This window comes from Acomys russatus, chromosome 15 (genome assembly GCF_903995435.1).
Source record: "Acomys russatus chromosome 15, mAcoRus1.1, whole genome shotgun sequence".
Lineage (NCBI taxonomy): Eukaryota > Metazoa > Chordata > Mammalia > Rodentia > Muridae > Acomys > Acomys russatus.
The window spans coordinates 35,172,866-35,188,575 of record NC_067151.1 but is presented as its reverse complement, the minus strand read 5'-3'; the positions used below and the strand labels follow the sequence as shown (position 1 = coordinate 35,188,575).

General features: G+C 39.6%; 2 protein-coding genes across 3 annotated transcripts in view; one reads left to right on the top strand and one right to left on the bottom strand.

Moving 5' to 3' along the window:
• Positions 1-11,434, bottom strand: part of Eif2a (eukaryotic translation initiation factor 2A) — a 32,061-nt gene extending 20,627 nt beyond the window's left edge. Inside the window, exons 1-2 of one of the 2 annotated variants that reach the window (XM_051157195.1) lie at positions 11,282-11,434; positions 4,646-4,715 (exon numbers count right to left, since the gene is read on the bottom strand). In XM_051157195.1, coding sequence (XP_051013152.1) covers positions 4,646-4,685 — 40 coding nt within the window. In that variant the 5' untranslated portion in view covers positions 4,686-4,715; positions 11,282-11,434. The remainder of the gene's footprint in view (positions 1-4,645; positions 4,716-11,281) is intronic. The other variant, XM_051157194.1, reaches the window with a different exon arrangement.
• A 73-nt stretch (positions 11,435-11,507) lies between these two features.
• Serp1 (stress associated endoplasmic reticulum protein 1) lies at positions 11,508-15,416 on the top strand. Its single transcript, XM_051157197.1, has 3 exons — positions 11,508-11,962; positions 12,211-12,286; positions 13,539-15,416. Exons 1-3 carry the CDS (start codon positions 11,879-11,881, stop codon positions 13,577-13,579), a joined length of 201 nt encoding a protein of 66 aa, XP_051013154.1. The 5' UTR covers positions 11,508-11,878; the 3' UTR covers positions 13,580-15,416.
• Positions 15,417-15,710: the final 294 nt, after the last annotated feature.

Here is a 15,710-nt window from a genome sequence, read left to right as displayed (position 1 = left end):
TCTCTCCACAGCAACACAATACAGACTGAGACAGTAACCAAAGAAGCCAAAACAATGAAATTGAATGTGAAAGTTATTGGCTGCTGTCTTTGAGTGTGAGCAAGCTGAAGGGCTGCAGTGCAGAGGCTTTGGAGGGACTTGTATTAGAACCATGCTTAGGACTGATATCAATTTTACTACATTATGGAATCCAGAAACCAATTCTTTTCTTTCTTTCTTCTTTTTCTTTCTTTCTTTCTTTCTTTCTTTTTTTTTTCTTTTTTTTTTTTTTTTTTTGAGATTTTATTTATTTTTACTTTATGTGTATGAGTGTTTTGCCTGAATATAAATCTGTGCATACATGCATGCAGTGCCTGAGGAAGCCAGAAGAGGTCATCAGATCTCCTGGGATTGGAGTCCCAGTAGGTTGTAAGTTGCTATAAGAGTGTTGTGAATTGAACCATGCCCTTTGGAAGAGCAAGCAGCCAGTACTGTGCTCTCTCTTCATTCCTTACTTTTCTTAATCTTGGCAAACGAAAAATGTTGGCTACTTCCATACAAATATGTACTAATAGATACTAATAAATAATAAATACAAATATAATTTATTTGTTTTTTGAGACAGAGTCTCACTATGTCTGGCTGGCTTTTAACTCACAGTGATTTCTCTGCCTCTGCTTCTTGAATGCTTGGATTAAAGGTGTGGGGCTGCCCAGACACATAAAATAAATATTTAAAAAATTCAATCAAGGGGCTGGAGAGATGGCTCAGTGGTTAAGAGCACTGACTGCTCTTCCAGAAGTCCTCAGTTCAATTCCCAGCAACCACATGGTGGTTCCCAACCATCTACAGTGTAATCTTATGCCCTCTTCTGGTCTGTGAGTGTATATGCAGGCACAACACTGTATACATAATAAATAAATAAATATTCAATCAAATGTTACATTGTTTTATGCAAATACTTTAACATATATCCCTAACTGATAAGGACAGTTTTAGTACATCGTAATGAAAGCCATGCCATACCCTCTCATGAAATTGTTGATTACTTGAATTGGATTTGGGTTTTCTCGTTTTTTAGGTTTCTGTTTATTTTCCAGTTTGGGAAACTAAAGCAATGCTCTACCACTGAGCTATATCCCCAGCTCTTCTTTTTTCCACATCAAAATGCTGAGGCTAAAAGCCCAAGAAGGCCTGGATTGAATCTGTTTTTGAAGGGCTCTCCAGGTCATTCCAGTACAGAGCTAGAACTATACATCTAAAATCTTGGCAAGATTCAGTTTTGAAATCTTTTAAAAATTTTCTTTCTCTTTTTTCTTTTTGGTGTAGCCTTGGCTGTCCTGGACTCACTTTGTAAACGACATTCGCCTCAAACTCACAGCGATCCTCCTGCCTCTGAGCCCTGAGTGCTGGGATTAAAGGTATGTACCAACTGGGTTTGAACCCCAAGACTAGAAAACAAAAGCCCTGTTTATGAGAAGGGAAGTTCCAACTCCTGTGGAAGCTGCTGCATCTCCTTGTTCTGCTCTTATGCATAGCTAGGCTGTGTTGAATTCAACCATCCACTCCTGACCCTCAACCACTCATGTGAAAAGACCAGGCTACCTCATCTTCTAATACCACCACCTGTTTCCACTCTAGGTGCTGAAAGCCGCACTTGAGCATGTTGGTTCCATCATTGCTCCTCATTGTGGAAAGGAGTGGCGCTGACACTTAGATTCAAAACGAGACTAAAACCCACTATCTAATTACAGATGTCTCAGGGTTCCAACTACAGACTAGGTAAGTACTCCACACAACCATATTCTCACCCTTTCAGATAGTTTCGATACATCCTAAAATGTGAGAGGCATTAGTCTAAACCCATAATTTCTGATTACAAAATATCCAGTTATTCTTTCTGCATTTGTTAATGAATCTTATAGAGAACCTGCACTCACCAATTATCGGGTTACTGTGAATGTGGGTTTTAAGCCAGATATGGCAGCACACCATTTAAGTACCTGTCCTCAGGAGGCAGAGGCAGAGGCAGGCAGAGTGCTGAGTTTGAGGATAGCCTGGTCTATAAAGCAAGTTCCAGGGCAGCCTGGGCTACAGAAAGAAATCCTGTTTGGGGGGGTTGGAGTGGGGGTGGGGTAGGGTTTTTTATACCATGAATATATAAGGTACAGAGGTGGAGAGTTTTTTTTATTATCCTGGAGTATTTATATCAATATTTTTATTCTCCAGAATAATCTTAATGTTCAAAATTTCAAGTTGTGCCTTTTTAGCTTGGCATTAAACTCTTTTTAGTTGATTCCTCACTCTTTCACAATGCCCATTATTCTTTCATTACTACTTTCTGCCATTTAACTGGACAGAACTAGGAATCAAATGTTTTATTTAAGATTTGTTTTTATTTGTAGTGTATGTGTATGTAAGTGTGTTCATTCAAGCCATGTGCGAATTGCTGCCACTGGAGGCCAGAGGAAGAGTTGGCTCCCCTGGAGTTATATTTATAGGAGGCTGTCACCACTCACCGTGGGTGCTGGGGACTGAACCTCGGTCTTCTGAAAGAGCAAGTGGCTTAACTACTGACCTACCTCTCTAGTCCCACAAGTAACTTTATAAGAAGAAATCATGAGCTCATATGGATATATGCAAGTCTCTTTACTCTCATGCTAAAATCATGTACTTCCTAATTAAATGAATATAATTACCCTAATGGTTAATTTTGACTCGATTGGCTTGAGAAATGTCTAAAAGATTAGCAAAGCTCACCTGGGGTTATGTACATAAGAGCATGCCATAAGAGCTCTCATCTAACAAACGGCTCAATCTACTGATTCAAAATGTGAATAGAGTAGTGGAGGGTGGTCAAATTGTAGAAGACAGACTCTTGTTGGAGCAAGGTCACTAATGGGTATATTCCTTGGGGCCACCTCTTGCCCTGTACCTTTGGGTGTTGCTCAGTTCTGCTTCCTGGCCTCCGTGATGTGAAGAACTTCCTCTGAGACCCGCCACTATATGTTCTTCACACGTGCAAAGGACCAGTCATCCACTGACTGGAACCCACGTAACTCCTTCCTTTGTTTACTTGGGTATTTTGGTCATACTAACATAAAGATAAAATTATTTTATCCTTCAATAGCCTCAAGCAACAATAACAATTTTTAGCTAACAATAACACTGCTGAATGTACTCAATAATTTTGCAGATCTTTATAAGATTATACTACCTGCTCCAACCTTATACAGAATTTTGGGTGACTGTTCAGGCAGCTAACTGTCTCTGCCGTCTTCTCATTTGGGGAGCTGCTAACCTGCGCTTCCTGTGTACTCAGGTGATCAATTTTGTCTGTGATGGTGTTGAAGACCAGATAGTTTAGTTTTGCAATTAAGCTTAGTTGTTTAGGGGTTAAGATATTTTTAGGTCTAGAAAAATGTTTTAAGTTGATAATGATGAGATATGATAGCTACTGATTTACATTCAGAATTTTTAGACTCACCAAGATAGGAAAGATGTTTTCTTTAAGGCTGCCAAATACAAATAGCCAAAACACTATGAATGCAACATATATAATTCCCAATTGTTTCATCGTTCTTCTTGCTGTAGGCAGTTTATTGTATATATGTGTAATATAAATGCATATGTAAAAAATATTTAACAAAAAAGATTATACTATCACCCCAACATAAGCTAAATTTATCTGTTTCATTTAGCCATTTTAATTATTCTATTCTTTCTAATTCTATTATTTAAAGGAATTATATGTACCAACAATGAAATTATATGCACACCAAAGTTCATTTACAGAAATCTTCTGAATTGTATAATTTGTAATGAATTACAGGTTATCATTTTATTCAGTTTTATCTTAATCTTCCATGGTTTCTTTCTGGGAAAAATTACACCTCTTTAGATACATATTATGCCCATATATTTTACTTTCCTCTTTTTTGGTGCCATTTTTTTTTTTTTTTGACAGCATAATGATTACTAATCGTGACTTAACTATCATATTTCCAAGTTTTTCTCATTTAAGATGAAACCTTTCCAAACTAAATGCAAACTCAATTACACTAACATCTATACTTTTCTTGCCAAGCCATTAATTTTTTTCTTTGTCTTTTCTTTTTTTTTTCTTTTTCCGTGTGTGTGTGTGTGTGTGTGTGTGTAGCTGCCAGATGTGAGTGCTAGGAACATAACTTGGATCCTATGGAAGAGCAATGTGTGCCCTTACTGCTGAGCCATCTCTCCAGACTCTAAGCCATTGATTTTCAAATCTGAAGATTATTGTTCTTGACAAAGAATAAGTATTCTTCCCATCTTGTTAATAAAACATCCCAAGAAACTAGCTTATCTATTCTTTTTCCTTCTTCGTCAATGGGCTGAAGACATGGTTTCCCAATTAAGAGCATTCACTGCTCTTCTAGAAGATTCAGCTTAAGTTTCTAGCACCCACTTAGCAGCTTACAACTGCCTGTAACTGCAGTTCCAGATAATACAACACCTTCCTCTGACTTCTATGGGCACCGCACACACAAGTGTTGCATACACATGTACACAGGGAAAATACTCATACACATAAAATAAAAACTAAAATATCTTAAGAGACACACCATCAACAAAAAACCTTTTGGTGTGTATTGTATGTTTCCTGTATATCATTTGACACACGCTATACCTTGGAAGCACTGTGCTTTCTGTGAAGTGTGGTGGTCCATTCACCATGTACAGTCCTTCTGATCCTCGGACTAAAGAAACAAGGGAAAAAAGGTTGGTTACTCTGCTAAGAAATATCCAGCTTTATTACTGAAGGCTACTGAAAAGCCAAAGGCTTTCAAAATATAGTGAAATCATGAAACGTTTCCTTATACTATAGAATGTTAACATTTCAGGTCCACTTTCTAGCCTTTTCACATAAAAATCATGTAACTGGATAGAAATACATATGCAACTTAAAAACTCCAAAACAGTATCACCATCAAAACAAAAGCAACTTTGTCATAGTGGAAGGGGTACAAACTTAGCTGGATACAACTAGGCAAAGAGAGCGGTAACAAATTCAAACACTCCAAGGCAAAGATAAAAAAGAACACTAAAAAAACAGACAAACAGACAGACAAACAAACAAACAAAAAACCAGAAAGAAACTTATGTGGGTAAAAGAAGTTGGAAAAGAAAGCAGGCCTCAGACAGAGACCAAAGTTAAGTAATGTTGGTCTGTATCTTAAAATTAAAAGCTCAAGAGTTTCAGGATGATTTCTAAAACGAGATTTGCATTTTGAAAAAACCAACGTGGTATAATACAGAAAACGAGCTGACTATGGAGAAAGTCTATAGTAGTCACATAGAAGATTGTAGACATTTGGTTCAGAGTGAAGCAGAGGATGAAAAGCAGGCAATGAGGATGCACCATGTAAAAAACCTAACAGGACGTAGTGCTACAGTGCTACTTTAACACACCCAGGAGAAGAAATCTAACTAATGCCATGGCTTCCACTACATTTCTAATTCTGCTGTTAGATTCTTCCACCCTCCTCCTAGCTACTAGGAAAGCAAGGCAACTAATAGATGAGGTGGGGCCTGGCTCTAGTTCTAATCCTCATTTTTTTCTTCCCCCTAAACTGTTAAGAGACAGTTATTAGAAAAATACTCTGATTAAGAACTAACTAGCTCAATTTCAGATATCAGGCAGTCCAAAAGAACAGTAAATAGAGGTTAGAGAGATGGCTCAGTGAGTGGTTCAGAGTGCTAACTGATCTTCGAAAGGACCCAGGCTCAAATCCTCGTACCCACATGGCAGCTCACAACTGTCTAGAACTGCTAGATCAGACACCTTCACATAGATATACATGCAGGCAAAACACTGCTGCACATAAAATAACAATTAATTCATTAAAAAATCTGGGCATGGTGGCACATGTCTGTAATCCCAGCACTCAGGGAGGCACAGGCAGGCAGATTTCTGCGAGTTCGAGGCTAGCCTGGTTTACAAAATGAGTCCAAGACAGTCAATACTACACAGAGAAACCCTGTCTCAAAAAAAAAAAAAAAAAAAAAAAAAAGCAAGAGAGAGGCGAAAAAAATTTAAAAGAACAGTAAATAATTTATAATTATAATAAAAGTAATATCTACATCTTTATAAAGCTGCCAATTAGCAATAGAAAGCAAGTAAACACATCAAAAACTCCAAGTTTGTTAGACATATGTAAGCAAAGAGCTGGATGCCACTTTCTCATATGCAGAATACCAGCTGAGCTAGTTTGGGAAGGTATCCCCTATTACTACCTGCCAATAGAATGGAACCTATTAAGCTACATTGTACGTTTCAAAACTTAAACTCTGTACACAGTGGCTTACCAAGTATTTGATGTGCTTCTGTGTGGCCCACTTACGTGCTAAATGTTAGAGATTAAAACGACTTTGCCACTGTGTTCAGGACGATTTCTAGTGAGTGTGGTAGCATTCACCTATCACTCTAATACTCAAGTGCCTGAGTCAGTGACATAAGGTTTGAGGCCAGTTTGATTCACTGCTATAACTCAAATCAAATGCTAAAGACACTCATTAATAAAAGACAATGAAATTTGTAAATTTTCCTGTGCCAAAATATGTCCTAGATTTTAAAACTGTGATTTGAAAAGGTTGTTTTTTTTTGAGACAAGGCCTCATGATATAGGCTCAGGGGGCCTAGACTCTCTATGTAGACCACACTGTTCTGGAACTCACAAAGATCTCCCTCCTATAAGCTACCATGGCCAGGGCAAGTAAAGAAAACACATTATTATTATTGTTATTTTTAATTATGCTGGGATTTTTGATACAGAGTTTTTTCTGTACAGCCTAGGCTGTCTTGGACTCACTTTGTAGACCAGGCTGGCCTCAAACTTACAGAGATCTGCCTGCATCTACCTCCCTAAGTGCTGGGATTATACCTGTATGCTGCCACAGCGCCCGGCTCCTATATTTTCTTAATACTATAATTAATTTAAAAAATCAGTATCTCATTACGTAACTCTGGCTGTCCTGGAACTTTCTTACGTAGACCAGACTGGCCTCAAACTCACAGAAATCAACTATTTCTGCCTTTTAGTACTGGGATTAAAGGCATAAGTCACATTTTAACAAACATTAGAGGGATAAACCACAAATAGAAATTTCATATTAGGGAGTTTATTAAGACCATAACTTAGGTGTACATTATGTAGAAATGTAGCCAGTGTAAGGTCACGCTCACAAACCTGTAGTAGAATCTAGCACACTAAGAACTTTACATACAGATCTAGAATAGAATGGCAAACTGTCAGTACAGTCCTAATGAGGCTGCAAAGCAACCATGACATGCGAATGTGATCAAACTGTTCTGTTGCTATCACTGCTAGCCCAAGTACATGTGCTTAAACAGACAGACAAAGAACAGAAAGCTTTTCCTCATCTCATCTTCTCACCACCTATTCAAGAAGGGGAAAGCTTTTCCCCAGCTCTAGTGGCACTTTTAACAGGTAGCACAATCCTCTATATTGTTCATTTCTGGCAACATTATGGGAACTCAGGATGTTCTAGACAACCATAAGGGTTTTTCTAAAATTTGTATTTAAGATCTATACATCATACTAGGGCAGATGGTAAACCCCAAAATAGTAGTAGTAAGAAAAAACAGTAAGAAAAATAAAACCCACGTCAACCACACTCTCCCACAGAACTGAAGTCTTAGGAAAAAAACATGCAGCATTTTAGAAGACAGTGCAGAAACTGCTGTGTTTTTCTGGCTCAGTAACAGTCGGTGTCTCATGCAGTCTCCTATTCTTGGTATCTGCCTTTGTTGGACAAGTAAATCTTGAGCCAAATTAGTCAACTTTGATGACAGGATAGCAGAAATTAAGCAAACTGAAACTTTAAAACTTCAACATTTACCACCGGACGTGGTGGCACATACCTTTAATCCCAGCACTGGGGAAGCAGAGGCAGGTGGATCACACTGTGAGTTCGAAGCCAGCCTGGTCTACAAAGCAAGTCCAGGACAGTCAAGGCTAACACAGAGAGACCCTATCTAGAATGAATAAATGAATAGATAAATAAATAAATAAATCTTCAGCATTTACCAAAAATGGCTTTGCTTTTAGAACAGTGAACAAAAACCTGAGGACTCAAAACATTTTCTCTATATATAGCATTCTGATAAGGAATTCTGAATAATTACAAGCATTTGAATGTAACAAAGTGAACAAGATACAAATAGTGTATTGATTAAATAGTGTATTCACACTCTGTATGAATCCATGATTTTGATGACTATTTAGTGTAATGGATATAATTTTTACATACATAGTATCAAGTCACTCTTTAGGAAACACAAATTTCCTTTAAGAAAATTCAAAGCTCTTGATTAATAGTTGACCGATGCAAGGATGAAGAAGAGTTAAGCCAAGGCAAAGACAGCCAGCCTTGAGATTTCTGTTGGGAATGTGGGCCAAACAAAGAGAAGTTCTTTCCTTTACAGTTACTAAGCTGGGTGAATATCTGCCTGAGGATAAATCTGTCTCCTTTAATAAAAGCAAGAACCAGGAAATAAAGAAAATAGATTTTTGGAGTCATGTCAATACTTGAATTTTTAACAAGTGTTTAAAACACACTTTTCAGGCTGGAGAGATGGCTCAGAGATTAAGAGCACTGGCTGCTTTTCCAAAGGTCCCGAGTTCAATTCCTGGCAACCACATGGTGGCTCACAGCCATCTATAATGAGATCTGGTGCCTTCTTCTGGCCTGTAGGTGTACATGCAGGCAGAACGCTGTATACATAATAAATAAATCTTAAAAACAAACAAACAAAAACCAAAACAGACTTTTTATATGTTTTGGTCTTTCTTCCATTTCTGACTTAAAGTCATAATAATAAGAGTTACTGTTAAACTCCAAATTATTCACAGATCTATAAATCCCATAAGTATAATTTAACAAAACTTGGGAATTTAATATTTTTAAACTAAGAATGTCTAAATGAGTAAGCAGTATGTTTTGCTGGTAAGAAAGAGAGAGAGACAGAGACAGAGATAGAGACCACACACGGGATAGAAATCTCTGAGTATAATACTGACTCTGCAAATCTGTAGTGTAAACCTGGCCAACTAATCCTGGGGCATCTAAGAACACGTGAAGACTTTATGGTTCCATAGTGATGACACACCATACAGCTTCACTAAAGCTCTGAATCACAGCTAAAAAAAGCCTCATATTTTCTTATGTCCCCCATATGCCACTGAGTATTATAAAGTTGGGGGGGTAAAAACAATTCAAGGAGGCTTTCCAAAATTTGGGTTGCAAGGAACTTTGTAGTTTCTTTTTTGAGGTCTAACACACTGTATTTCACATTATTAAAACACAAGTTAATCACTATGTTAATGATACATAAAGCATACTTTTGCATTGCTATGTTTTCTATCTCCATTAAAAGCATAATGGCCACACACACACACACACACACACAAAGAATACACGATGAGAGAGTCAGAACAGAGACTTCAACTTTGAATACTGTAATTAAAAATGGTTATTTGTTAATTTGATTAGACACAATCTAGTCGTCACTGATTATTTCTCCTGTATTTAATGTCTATTATTTGCTGGGTTCTGGACTAGGCATTGAAAAGACAGGGATGAATAAGACATAGCCCCTAACATCAAGTTTACAGTCTGGCAGGGAAGGAAAATACTTGAACAGAGAATTTCCTTTGCGAAAATTTTATTGGTTTGTTTGGTTGGTTGTTTATTGTTTATTTCTCTTTGTGGGGGGAAAAGATCTCAGAAAGTGGCTATCCAGAAAATGTGGGAAGTTGCTTGGAAGAAGCTTGCCAAAACAACAGAAGGGACATGATAATCCAAAACGACAGTTTAAAGGACTTCACCCAACAATTAAGTACCAAGAGGACACAAAATAAGGTGGGGTGTATGCCTAGAGGGTGGCAAAGCAATAATGTCAAGTTTAAAAGTGAGCCGTCTGCTAGGCTAAACAAGATGGACTTTACGCTGCCTCAAAAGGGCAGAACATTTAATAGATTTTTAATGCACTGAAACAGAATTCAAGAGTTCACTTAATACTAAAACTTTTTTTAATATTAAAACTTTTAAGTAATAAAGTTATCTTTATGAAGCTAGAGAAACTAATTACATAATTATGCCATTTAAACTGTCTCAGAGGGCTGGAGGGATGGCTCAGCATTAAGAGTACTTGCTTCTCTTCCAGAAGAACTCTGTTCAGTTCTCCACACGCACTTAGGCTAGGGCTCACATCTGTAACTCCAACTCCAAGGAATTCGACGCCCTTTTCTGAGCCTCTTAAGGCCTGCACCCCTGTGTACATGCTCACATTCAGACACACTAATACATAAATAATAAATCTAAAGGAAACAAAACAATCTCTGTCTGGCATAGTGTTAAGAAGACCACAGCTACCATCTTACAAATATTTGGTGAATAAATTATGATAGTCTAACAGAACAAGAGTAAGGATGGATCTTAAAATGCATTCCTAGGATGGCAAGAAGTATAAAAGCTTTGGCATGTCTCAGAAGGGCATAACTCCCAATTCTCAAAAAATGTTTTCCTAATGATTTTGTCTTTCTTCCTATATAGTTATCAAAGACTTTTTTTCCTTTGCCTATTCTTTTCTATCTCAATACTTTTCTTTATTCAACTTTACACACCCAAGCCATCCCATACTAAAGCACCTTTCCCGGTGTTGTCAAAGAGTTTGTTTTCTTTAAAGCATCACAAATTGTGTCTACTTCTAAAATGTTCACAACTGCTTCAACTGAACATTATCCGGCTCACCGCTGCCACCCTAAGCCACATCTTCATCATGAAATGTAACCTATATTGGCAATTTCTCGTTCCTTATTTAGTCCTACGAACCTCATAAAAACTGGGAGTACTTGATTTTAAATTACTTAAGTTCAGGTGAGTTTGATGTGGGGAGTCACGTTTCTTCTATTACACAGACATGTGATTTAAGAAAGGTCCAAGCAATACCAGTATTGCAGACCAGATGTCCAACATCTAACGAGCACGGTCTGTCATCTGGCTATTCCTGTGGAAGATAAAGAGCGATGGATGGATAACTGGGAGGAGGGAATATTGGAGACGGAGACTTCACTTCCCCTTGGCATGCTACTACCAAGTAAACGAAAACACGGTCCAGTTCTTCGACAAGCCACGAAAAAAGACAAGTCGGACTCCCAAGGCTTGCAAGGCAGTTCTCCAGCGGAAAGACCAAGAAAGAAACCGCTCGGAAGAAAGAGTCTCCCGCTCTTTCGGAACTCACCTGTCAACAGCGGTGTGGACGGCGCCATCTTGTCCCGGAAAGAGAAACCCACGCGCAGGGGTGAGAGTTCAAGGAAGGCCGAACCCGGCCCCTACACGTCTACCCAAAGCACAGAGACTTGGAGTCGCTGCTTCCGCCGCCGCCGCCAGCCTCCCGGCCAATTCACTTCCGGTTCCCGAGCGCGCACGCGCAGCTCCGGCCCCTGGCTTTGCTGCGCGTGGAAGGGCCCGGCTGCGGGGCGGCTGGCCCTCGCCCTCCCTCCCTGGAGCGGGCGGAGTCCGCACTTCCGCGGGGCGGGGTCTGTCCAGTGCTGACGTTGGCAGCCGAACCCGGACTAGTTCGAGGCTGCCGGCTGCACTGCCCGGTGGTTGGATTTTTGCTTCTCGTCCCTGCGCGGGCCCGCTCTCCCACGGCGCGCCGCCCCTCGCTGCTCGGAACGCCGTGGTCGGCGGCTGCCGGTGATCTGGTGCTCCAGCGCTCGGCGTCCAGGCCCAGTGGCCGTAGGCGGCGTTGGTACCGCGAGCCGAGTCTCCTGGCGGCCCGGGAGCAGCGAGCGAGCGAGTCCGAGGGGTTCTTGGGGCAGGTGGCGCCGCGAAGATGGTCGCCAAGCAGAGGATCCGTATGGCCAACGAGAAGCACAGCAAGAACATTACGCAGCGCGGAAACGTTGCCAAGACCTCGGTAAGGAAAAGCGGGCACCCTGCTCCGGGCCGGGGGCCGGGGGCCGAGGCCTGCCCGCGCCGGGATCGGGGCCCCGGCGAGTTCTCCCGAGACCCGCCTGACTCTGGACTCCAGCTGCGGTGGAATCTGGGGCGGGTGGAGAGATCTGTGAGTTCCCGGGCTGACCACCTGGCCTGGGGTGCGGGCCTTGGGAACCCGGGATCTAAGGGGTTTCTCTACGTTTGAAACTGGATTTTCCTTTTTTGCAGAGAAATGCCCCCGAAGAAAAGGCGTCGGTAGGACCCTGGTTATTGGCCCTCTTCATTTTTGTTGTCTGTGGCTCTGGTAAGTGCTTAGGGGCTCCCTTGGTTTGGAATGACGTGGTGACTGATCAGTGGTGAGTCCTACCCGCGTGGTTCTCAACCCACCTGCTGAGAGTTTCACAGAACTGTTTCTTGGGAAGCAGATTACTTGTACCACAGAGGGTGGTGCCTCCAGAAATTTCTCTCACCTTGATTGGTGAACACAGAAGATCAAAAAAGAGAGCTGAGGTCTTCCTAATGATCAGTTAGAAGAAATGAAATAAAGACCAGACAACTCTTAGAATAAGTATGATTTGTATTATAACTCCATTATCAGTGGTGTTGCAAAAAATCTTACGAACGTCGCAAACATCTGGATACTATAACTCGATTGAACTGTATCGGTATCTAAGGTCTCGATGTCAATAGAAAGTAAGGCTAGAACAAAGAACTGATGATCTGTAGAGGAAACATACCTGTTTGGCAGTGTAATGTATGAGACAAATGCCTTCAGGTTAATAAAATGTATGTTAAGAAACATTAGTTACTAAGGCAGCACTTAGGGCGATAGGCCCTTGCCTATGCAGATGTGTTACAGAGTATCTTTCTGCTGTGTGTATTACTTAATATGCAAGCTGTTATTATTGAGACAAATGCTTTTATTTGCCGTGTTCTACAATTACAGAGATTTCCATTAAACATTTCACCTTGCCTTTTTTCCTAAACTAAAAACTGGAAGTGTTCTTGACATATGGCAAAGAGCCAATCAATTTATATAACCCAAAGGTTATTGAATTTCAGCTTTTGAGAATGAAGAAAGGTGCATATGTTAGAAACCAGGCCCTTAAGGATGTGTTAGAAATGAACTGAAAAAAAAAAAGTATGGTAGAAAAACTTGTTTGTTTGGGTGATTTTAAGTTATTTCTGAAATAATTTCGTGTCTGGAAGCTCTCTTGGACACCTTACAGGTAAAATTCAAGGAGGCTGCGATTGAAGAAATAATTTGAATTAGAGATGTAGCTCACTTGCCGAGTACTTACCTAGAGGGCATGAGGCCCTGGGTACCATCCCCAGCACCACAAGATGATAATGATAGTTTAAATAATCATAAACAGGCCCTTAATTGTTTAATTACGATAAATGTGCCTTCATTTCCTATTATAGTAAAATCAGATTATCATTTTTAACCTTCTGTTCGATTATTGTGGACTCTGCAGCTACTGCAATAGATTATTTTTTAGTTGAGAGGCCTGTTCTATTCAACTTGTTTTAATATTTGCTCTTTCTCTTTACAGCAATCTTCCAGATTATTCAAAGTATCAGGATGGGCATGTGAAGTGACTGACCTTAAGATGTTTCCATTCTCCTGTGAATCTTAACTTGAACTCATTCCTGATGTTCGATGCCCTGGATAAAAACAATTCAGTAAATCATCCTGCCTCAGAATGACTTTTTCATATCATCCTTCATGTGTCATTCCAAGGTTTCTTCAAGAGTCATTCCAGGTTTTCTAGTCCATACCACAGTGCCTTGCAAAAGCACCACATGAATAAAGCAATAAAATTTGATTATTAAGTTTCAGTAGTAGACCATACTTCGCCAGTACAGAATGAGTTTTATGTGGTTATTAAAACTTATGGCTAATTAGGTTAAATCTGTGTTGACAGGGTATAAAGTTTGTTAACCCTAATGTGTAAATGCAATTAGCTTAACTTAAATTTTGGAATCTTAAGATTTTATATAGCTAGGCACTTTATTACTCTCTTGAATTGAAAGCACACTCCATTATAGGGTCATCTAACTATCCTATAATAAAGTGCTTATAAATGGACAACTACAACGGCCTAGTTTTACCACAATCATTGTCATCTAAATTTTTTCTTTAAGCTTCAAGGACATAATTTAAGTAAAGATGCTGACAGCCACATCTGTTTTAGCTATAATGTTTCTGTTACACAGCCTTGAATTTTGCATGAGTACGTATAGTCACCTATGATCCCATTTGAAACTCAGTTGAGTGTTTTGTAACTTAATCAGTAATTGCAGGTTCGCTAAAAGCTATCATGATGGAATGAAATTAGGGATGGTTTGCTTATGTCATATGAATTTCACCAGAATTAACTCATCAAGGGGCTTACTGTGCTAGACAAAATTAAGGGGGAAAGACTACAAGAAATGAATGCCTCGTTGGATCATGTTGAGTCCAGTGTGCCATATGATATCTTAGCATGTTAATTGCACTTTTAACCAAAAAGGCACATCAAGTAAAAAGTTATGATTGAAATGCCCTTAGGGCTGTAGGTAAATCTAAAGTAGCATTTGGAATTACATGAATTTACTGATAAGAATCAGTCTAGTCTTCCTTTGTGTGACTTTGTAGGTTGTGAATGATCAAATTTTCTTTTTACTAATAGTGAGGGTGAGAGTGATGAGGCAGGTTTGGGGTTTTCTGGTACTTAGCCAGAACTTAGTGCAGAAGCCAAGCGATGGAGCGATGTCTGCTTATGGGGTGGAAGAAGCCTGCTTATGTTTGTTATTTGCCTCAGGAGATCTCTTTTGAAATAAGCTGTTTTCAAAGGAACAGAAGGGAAACGTGCCACCTGTGCTGTAAGCAGTGTAAACCTCACAGGGGACTTTGGATCCCCTCAGATGAGGAGAGTGAAGGTGGCTAGGGACGCACAGGAACGTGTGTGTTTGAACTAGAAAGCTGCTGTGGGTCCACAGGATCATGGCTGATGCGTTCCTGCCTCTTTTCACCCAGGAAGTGAATCCCTGCACTTGATTCCCTCTGAAGCAAGTCCTGGTTAACTGATTCTATTTTGTTATAACTTTAAAAGCGAAAGATATTCTCTAAATTTATAGCAGGTGCCTTATTTCCTTTGAATCAAATCATTCCATATCAGAATTTCCCTTGGTTCACGGTAGATAATTGGCTTTAAGGTACTTTTGTTTTCAGACATACAGTGTTTTAATTACTTTGTTTAATTGCGATAGCCAGCAATCATTTCACATTTGTAAAATTACATTCCCTTTGTGTCTCATGTAATTTACGTATTGAGTACATTTTATATTCAGGTTGGATTATGCATGTTTGGGTCACTGAAAGCTGTGTCTGATATATGGTTTAAAAATAAAGTTCCCTGGATATTTGATGCTTTTGTTGTAAAAGAAAATGATTTTGCAGTGCTTTTGAGTACTTTTCATAGTTCATCGCAAATTATTTTAAGAAATGCCTGTACTTACTTGGCTTGGTGGTGGTGATGTGTGCCTTTAATCCGAGCATTTGAGAGACAGAAGCTCTAAGCTAGCCTGGTCTACAGTGTGAGGCCAGGACAACCAAGACTACTACACAGAGAAACCCTGTTTTGAAAATCTGAAGGGGGGAAAAAAGGAAAGAAAGAAAAGGAATTTCTGTATTTAGGTGTCTTAGGGTTCCTATTGCTACAGCTAAACACATGACTAAAAAG